The sequence below is a fragment of the Borostomias antarcticus genome, assembly GCF_949987555.1.
Source record: "Borostomias antarcticus genome assembly, chromosome: 19".
Taxonomy (NCBI): Eukaryota; Metazoa; Chordata; class Actinopteri; order Stomiiformes; family Stomiidae; genus Borostomias; species Borostomias antarcticus.
The window spans coordinates 7,504,485-7,512,489 of record NC_140252.1 but is presented as its reverse complement, the minus strand read 5'-3'; the positions used below and the strand labels follow the sequence as shown (position 1 = coordinate 7,512,489).

The following is an 8,005-nucleotide window of genomic DNA, read 5'->3' as shown; positions in this document are numbered from 1 at the left end:
ATGTAGACTTGGTGAAATGTAATTGCAAAATGTAGTCTAAAATGTCAGCTATTAGCTTATCATAATTCATAGAAGCATCATCTGGTCAAACAATCTTGGGGTTGACAGACTGTAAGGCCCCAGGTAGTTATTACAAACCCCCCAGACCTAAAACTAACAAGCTCCGCCCCGCCCACTATCTATATTAGCTATGTTGCGGTTGCTATGACAATGCCCGTCCCTTCATCAAAAGAGCCACTCTAGGGGCGCCCCGGTAGCTCAATGGGCTGGGGCGCTTACCATGTAAAGGCTAGTCCTTTCTGCAGCGGCGTGGGTTCGAATCCGACCCGTGCCCTTTGCTGCATGTCTTCCCCTCTCTCTCTCCCACCTTTCCTGTCTGTCACCTACACTGTCCTGTCCTACTAAAGCAGAAATGAAAAAAAACAAAAAACTCTGGCAGGTTTCAACGTTCAATCAGGAGCAGGCTGGGGCTACGGGAGGGGATCAACCTGTCACACATACGCCTGCCTGTCGCTAGCGCGTAAGCAGATCTGTCAGTATAATGCGCTCAGTCACGCGCTCTTTGATGGCAGCCAGACACAAGGTAATGCCTCTCTTCGACGGAGAGAGAGAGCAAGAGAAATCTAAAAACTAAGAAAGAAACCTTAAAAGAAAGGAGATGTAGATGAGCAGATCCAGGCAGTGTGTGTGCTCAGGTACAGCTACCTACCCATGCAGGCAAAGGCTCCATAGTGGTGGTGGGAGGCACGGTGCTCACTATGGCAAGAACTTCTGGGAACAAGCTATGATATTCGTGGACACCAATGAGAATCCAATCGGATTTTCAACCAGATGCTGATTGGCCTACGCAGAGTGTGGGCTGTGCGGAGAGGCTGATATGGCCTCTGATTGGTCACTGACCACAGATTTCCACTTTTTCCACAAGTATTGCTAACGAGTCCTGGAACCGGTTGCTTGATGTGAAATAACGCGGGCATGAAATCTTGCCTCGCATATTTTGCACAGAATTCTGCGATTATTGTGGTGAAAATGCAACCTTTCTAAAATAGGTGCATAATCTGCCCATTTTGGCATTAACATGCGATGGCACTATCACGTTTTTCTTTAGCGTTTCGGGGGTAACATAGGACCCGGGGAACATAGGACCCTTTTTCGGGGGGAACATAGGACCCGGGGAGCATAGAACCCGGGGAACATAGGACCCGAGGAACATAGAACCCGGGGAACATATAACCCTATTTTGGGGGGAACAGGACCCGGGGAACATAGGTGGTATGAGTCAAACGTTTGGAACGCGAAACCGTTGGCTTGCGGAGAGAAAGTTAGCTAACTTTAGTCAAAAACAAACACAAAATGGCCCATTTAGAAAGATTAGAACGGTTGGGAGAAGAAAACAACATTTGCAGAGAGGGTAGGGCCTACTAAGAGACAGAATTCATAGATGTTTATGACGACGTTGATATCCACACCTGTTATCGGTTTAGACAAGATCAAATAATGTCCACAACTAACATGCTAGCTCCCGGTATTCAGCACCTGACTGAGCTGAATGGGGCTCTACCTCCGTCCTTGCAAGTTTGTATCGTTACGATACTTTGCAAATGGATCTATGCAAAATGTGGTGAGCTTCATTCTTCGCCAGTCAAGCCTCTTTGAGGACTTTGAAGCGGGCAGAGTGACAGGGATGCTGTTAGGAGACTCGGGGTCATGGATGTATTAATAGAACTCGGGGTAGCCTATACCCTAGCGCTGGCTCACGACTCCCTACCTTAACCCAGTCGGCCAGGCTCAAGAGAGGTACAACCACGCCCACACCAAGACGTGAAACCTGATAGAGCGTTGCTTAGGCGTGCTGAAGAGAAGACGGGCTTGCCTACACAAAGGTCAGCTCATCTTTTCTCAGCTCACCGAAAAATAATTTCTGTTATAGTTCAAGCAAGTTCAGTTACAAAAAAGCTCCTTGTTATAGCCTACATGATTGGTCTCCAATCCAAATAACCCTCACACTTCTAAATTTCCTCCCCTCCAAACTGCAGCACATAAAATATAGGCACACTGCTACTGTAAAACATACAGTATACAAATCATTGGATGTGGTGATTTGTTGACTTATTATGAGGTTATTCTTTTATTACTATTAATATTAACCTATTATTTGATATTATATTATTTATTATTCGGGTGCCTCATCAAGCCCTAACTGATTGCTAAACAATCTTGGGAGTCATAATCAAAACATCATATTCCCCCTCTGAGGAACCCTTTTTTATCATACATTTGTGTCTTCCAGACTTTGCAATCAGACTTTGCGTCTTTTAGACTTTGCAACTTTTGACTGTACGTGCATATGTGATGATCATTCATCCATCCATCCATCCATTGTTTTGATAGGCATCACAATGGAGCCAGACAGGGCAGCAGTTGTAGCCGGGGCATGTGTTGTTTTGCACAACATGGCAATGATGTGGCGGTTTCCATATGATGAGCCAGAGGAGCCAGCAGAGGGAGAAAACCAGCATGTGGAGGTCGATCAGAGAGATGCACAGGGATCTACAGTGCGACAGTAGCTACATTACAAACACTTTTGTGTGAAGTAGGCTAAGACATCTACTTATTCCATCCAATCACGGATGACTGACCGTGTCCGGCAGTGCAATTATTAAAATTCAATTCTACAACGGAAAGTTTGGATACTTGATTCTGATAGCAGCCGTGGTAAAATACTCTGTAACCCACGGCTGTGACCGCATAACAATTAGTATTAATGCGCCGTCAATCTCATTGACGAGGCCATTGATAAAATCAAGTGGTAGGCTATGTTTTGCGTAGCAACCACTCGCAGCAACCTCGCCTTTTTCGTATCGACCAGCTGGCATTTCAACGTTGATTCACGGGTGATTCAACGTCATGTGACTATGTGAATCAACGTTGGATTAGGTTTTGATTTTGAAAGGTGAATTAACGTTGATATCGCGACGTTGTTCCAACATCTTACTCTTCAACATGGGTGAATTAAGGTCTTACAATCACTGTTGAATATGTGTTGTATTTGAAAGTTGAATCAACTTTGAAATCCCAACTTTGTTTCAACGGCTTACTTTTCAACATGGGTAAATTAAGGTACAGGTATTTGAGTCAACTTTGCATCACTGTTGAAACTGCAACTTTGTTTCAACTTATTACTTTTTAATCATGTAGACACGGAGAACAAAGGCGTGAACCTTTTACAATTTTATTTTACATTAGAATCAAGATGCACATGTAGGCCTACAGCAGCAGTGAATGGGGTTGCAACACTGACAACTGTGCAAATAGCAACAACATCAATCCAACAATAATGTGAACAATAAGTGTTTGTGGCATTGGCCTGCACACACACACAAACACATTTTGTGACATACTTCTATACAGCAATGCTACAGAAAAACGGGCTGGTTGGCTGGCTGGTTTGCTGCCTGGCTGGCTGGTTTTCTGAGGAGCTGGCTGGCTGGTTGGTTTGCAGCCTGGCTGGCTGGTTTTCTGAGGAGCTCGCTGGCTGTTTGGTTTGCTGCCTGGCTGGCTGGCTGGTTGGTTTGCTGCCTGGCTGGTTGGATTTCTGAGGTCCTGGCTGGCTGTTTGGTTTTCTGAGGAGCTGGATGGCTGGTTTGTTTGCTGGCTAGCTAGCTGGTTTACAGAGGAGCTGGTTTGCTGGGTGGCTGGCTGGTTTGCTGAAGAGCCGGTTGGCTGGTTGGTTTGCTGACTGGCTGGCAGGGTGGCTGGTGGCCAACACCACTTCCCACCCCTCCAACAACCCCCACCACTGAAGGTGGTCCTCATCTGGTTGGGAATGTTTTTGTCCGCAGGAAGTCCTCCACCGCAGCGGTCCTCAGATCACTCCACTTCTTCTTGACCTTGCGTATCTCTCTTATATCAACCCCCTTAGAAATTCTAATGTCCATAATGTCCTGCCATTTGTCATGTTTTCTCCTGTTTGTTACCGTATTATTAATTAATAGTCGAATCATGCTGAGGAGAATAAGAATCTCATCGTACGTGAAGTTTTTCTTCCTGGCTCTCTTGTCCTCCATTTTTACATATTGTTTACATTTTTCTTTGTTTGTTCTGATTGGCTATAAAGCTCTTTTCGTCACGTTTTGCAACAATCTCTTTCTATTAAACAACTTGCGAATTACTACGTTGTTACTAGTTAAGATATTGCCTAAGTTGGAGTGGTGCAACCGGAATTAGTAAGCGACTATAGTTTGAAACTAGCTAGTAACAACTAAGGGTTTAGTAAGGTTTCGTAATGACTAAATACTTGAACGTAGTAATGACTTGCAACCCAGTCCTGGACTCTAGCGAGCTGTCGGGAGCACGTCTGGCACAAAAGTAGGGCGGTGCAATATGGACGGAATCTTCTATATGGGTGAGTTCATATCTCGATAACGATACAGTATCACAACATAGGTTGCGTTAAGTAGCTGAGCGATCAGTGATCAGAATTCACTTAACGGGTTGCAGTTACGCTCAGACTGATCTGCTCAGAGCACAAGTGAGCAGTTTTGAACTATGATCTGTTTGAGCCAAACCATAATCATCATCACCTGAGCAAAAAAAAACAAGGGGCACGTTTTGGCTTGGGAATCGTTGGGAAGTTGCTCGCTAATCACACATGATTGACAACAGGTGAAAAGTTCTCGTTTCCTAGCAACTCAGCGCCCGGTTAGAGCAGACCGTTAAGTGGTTTTAAAAACCGCTCAGGCTCAAAGTGAGCATTCGCTCACTGAGCGCTCAGCTACTTAACGCACCCATAGTGTACTGCCTCTCGTGCTTCTTCTGTAGGTGGTAGAAGAGGTTTGTTGTGTTGGAGTTGGACGTGGGAACTGGCTTGTGACACATGTAGCCTTTTTTCCACAGAAATTCCGCTACGTTGTCGTACTGGAGACCCCTCAATTATCCAGCTTTCTTTGTTTACACTGAAGCAAAGAAACCCAGGATAATGTGTTATTTCAGCATTCAGTCAGGCTCAACAATTTGAGGAAAATATTTTTTAACTTATTTTTTTTTAGCAGAAATAGATTATAATAGATAGGGCTAGAAGAGGAAAACAACATTTTTCTGGGTATCAATCAGCATCAGAGACCAATCTAAAAAAATATAAACTTTTAACTCATTTACCTTATTTTTTGAAGCTACCAATACCTGTATCAAGCCAATTTTAGAAATATGCTGTGAGCGAATGCTAACGTTACGTTCTGAGGTTTCAGAAGTATTTCAATTTTAACTTAATGTTGAGCATGCTCTATGTGACATTGTTCATACATTGATTACAGTCTGGCATTATTTACAGTAGATATAGTGGACTCTTGTAGTGTAGGCCTACACCATGATAGTCTGGAAATAACACACAGTTATTTCGTTCAGTTATTTTGTGATCACTTTGTCTTTGTGATATTTTCTGATGACCAAGCCTTTTATCTAAGCAGAGCCTTAGCACAATATGGAGGAACCCTGTCCCTTTCTTTTACTGATCCCTGAGAGCAAGAACCGTGAATGTCCTGAATAGTATGGTGGCCACATTCGTTGGGAATTTGGGTGGAAACGGTGTGGAACATCATTGCATAGATTGACCGCCATTTCATACCACATTATGAGAAAATGGAGAAGTAGGCTATACCTTCACCAATAGAAAATACTACAGGTGTGCAATTATTTTGTGCAGTCTGGTAGTTAAATGGTTTCAAATGGGCAAGCAATAACATTGAAGGGAAATGTATACTGACAGCGATGATCATTTCAGAAATGGTCTGAGACAAAATAATGAAATGTTATACATAAGTATTGTGAAACACTGGACATATTTTCATGACTGACAAGGAGAGAGGAAACAGTGAATCAATAATAACTATAGGCTCACTATGAACAGTGTGTCTTTTTGGCTCTGTTCTGACGTCAGTGGGCAGTTCATTCCACGACTGCAGGGCTAAGAAAGAAAAGAGCCGTGACTGTAGGGGCCTCAGAGCGACAGGGGAACTGATCACAGGCAACAGAGAAAAGTGGTTGGGCGGGGGTGTAGGGTTTGACCATGGCCTACAGGTAGGAAGGAGCTGTTCATTTCATTGCCCTGTAGGCTAGCACCAGAGTCCTAAACTGGCGCAGGGAGCCAGTGCAGAGAACGGAGTAGGGAGGTTGTGTGGAAGAGCATGGGGCCGTTGAACACCAGGTCAGCAGCTTTCTCCAGGAGTCTAATGGCCAACGCCGCAGGATGTCAGCAAATAGGGAGTTGCAGGAGTCCAGGCGGGAGATGACAACAGCCTGGATGAGCACAAGCGCCGAATCACACCCAGATTTCTTTCCTAGCATAAAGTTTGATAAAAGAGTATTAGCAAAAGCAAGGAGAATGATTATATCAGTGTACAATGAGCTTTGATGGGGAAGAATTACAATATTAATTTGATTTTCAGGCATGGCATATACATGTCATGGTTACTTGCAATGGTAATAATGCCTACAGGTAATAACAATAACAACATGCTTGATTAATATGATTTATAATGTGGCAAATGCTATAGTAGCAGCAGCAAGCGTCAGCCCACTATAGCTAAATAACGCCAGACACAAGATTACAGACTGTAATCAACAATGTCACATTGAGCATGCTCAACATTAAGTTAAAATTGAAATACTTCTGAAACCTCTGAACATAACGTTAGCATAGTTTTTGACAGGATTGGTGTTGTTACCTGCAAGGCATCTCTGCTTGTCGCACCTCCGTCGGTGCCTAGGAGCCAAGTGCAGGGTATTTGGCTGGAGTTGTCCTCCGCTGGTGTTCATTCCCCTTTGCTCGCCAGAAAGTGGCCGTGGACTCTGCATGGCAGGGGCGTCCTTCTCCGTGAGCCAGGCTTTCACCTGACCGCATACCAAATGTCCAGGTAGATGTTAAAACCTGGACGTTTTCAGACAGATGTTGGCCTGTGTGCCTCTTCAGCCAGTGCCTGAGTACCAGCTGCAGGATCCTCGGCTGGGAGCCATCCTTCTCTGATGTTTCGCCCCTTTTATCACCAGAACATCTCAGGATGGTGGGGCAGCGGTCAGGGACGTCTCCCTACCACTCCCTGCAGCTGGCACTCGATCGTCAGGTCTGTACTAGGTGGCCTCTCAGTTTCCCCAGTTCTTGTCCTTTCTTCCCAGCCAGAGCCAGAAGCTTCCCTTTTCTGCTTCTTCAGTGAGATCTTTCAGGATGTTCTTGATCTTCCCTGCCGTGAAGCCAACGTCCCTCAAGAAGCGTTTGGTTGAGAGGCTTACGAAGCCACGGCAGCCGACTTCTACTGGGTACGTTGTTGCTCTCCAGCCTTTTTCCTGGCATTCTGCCACAAGGTCAGCGTACTGCAGCTTCTTTCTTTCATACGCTTCCTGGAAGCCGTTCCCATGGAACTGTTAACTCGAGCAGCAGCACACGTTTCTCAGCCGCAGACCACAGGACGATGTCGGGCCTCAGTGTGGTGATGGTGATGTCGGTGGGGAACCGGAGCTGCCTGTCGAGGTCTGCTCTCATTGACCAGGCACCTCCAGGGGCCAGTACTGGTGTTCTCTCATGGGGGGAACTCTTCACAGATTGACCCGCTGAGACAAAGTGGATGCGCTGTTTCTGCTGGGATTTCGGTTTTCCATTTGCCAGGACTCTCATGCTCTCTGTGTGTTCTGCCAGCTTCCTTAGGACCTGGTCATGTCGCCACCTGTATCGGCCTTGAGCCAAGGCTGTCCGGCTGCCAACCAGGATGTGGTGTAGGTTTCCTGGGGCTGTTCCACACAGATCACAGTTCTCCTCTGCGCCATACCATCTTGCCAGGTTTGATGGGCTAGGAAGGGTGTCGTACGTGGCTCTGATTAGGTAGCTGAGCCTTGCCTGGGGCATCTTCCAAAGGTCGTTCCACCCCACCGACCTTGGGGGAACGCCCTCCCACTTCGTCCATTGGCCTTGCTGGCATTGGCCGACAGATTTCACTAGGAGTTTGTCTTCCTCCAT

General features: G+C 45.7%; 1 protein-coding gene across 1 annotated transcript in view; it reads right to left on the bottom strand.

Moving 5' to 3' along the window:
• scml4 (Scm polycomb group protein like 4) overlaps positions 1 to 7,666 on the bottom strand; it is a gene marked incomplete at both ends in the record, with an annotated part of 29,673 nt that extends 22,007 nt beyond the window's left edge. The window contains one exon of the mRNA XM_084453949.1: positions 7,438 to 7,666. Within this exon, the coding sequence (XP_084310075.1) occupies positions 7,438 to 7,666 (229 nt within the window). The remainder of the gene's footprint in view (positions 1 to 7,437) is intronic.
• Positions 7,667 to 8,005: the final 339 nt, after the last annotated feature.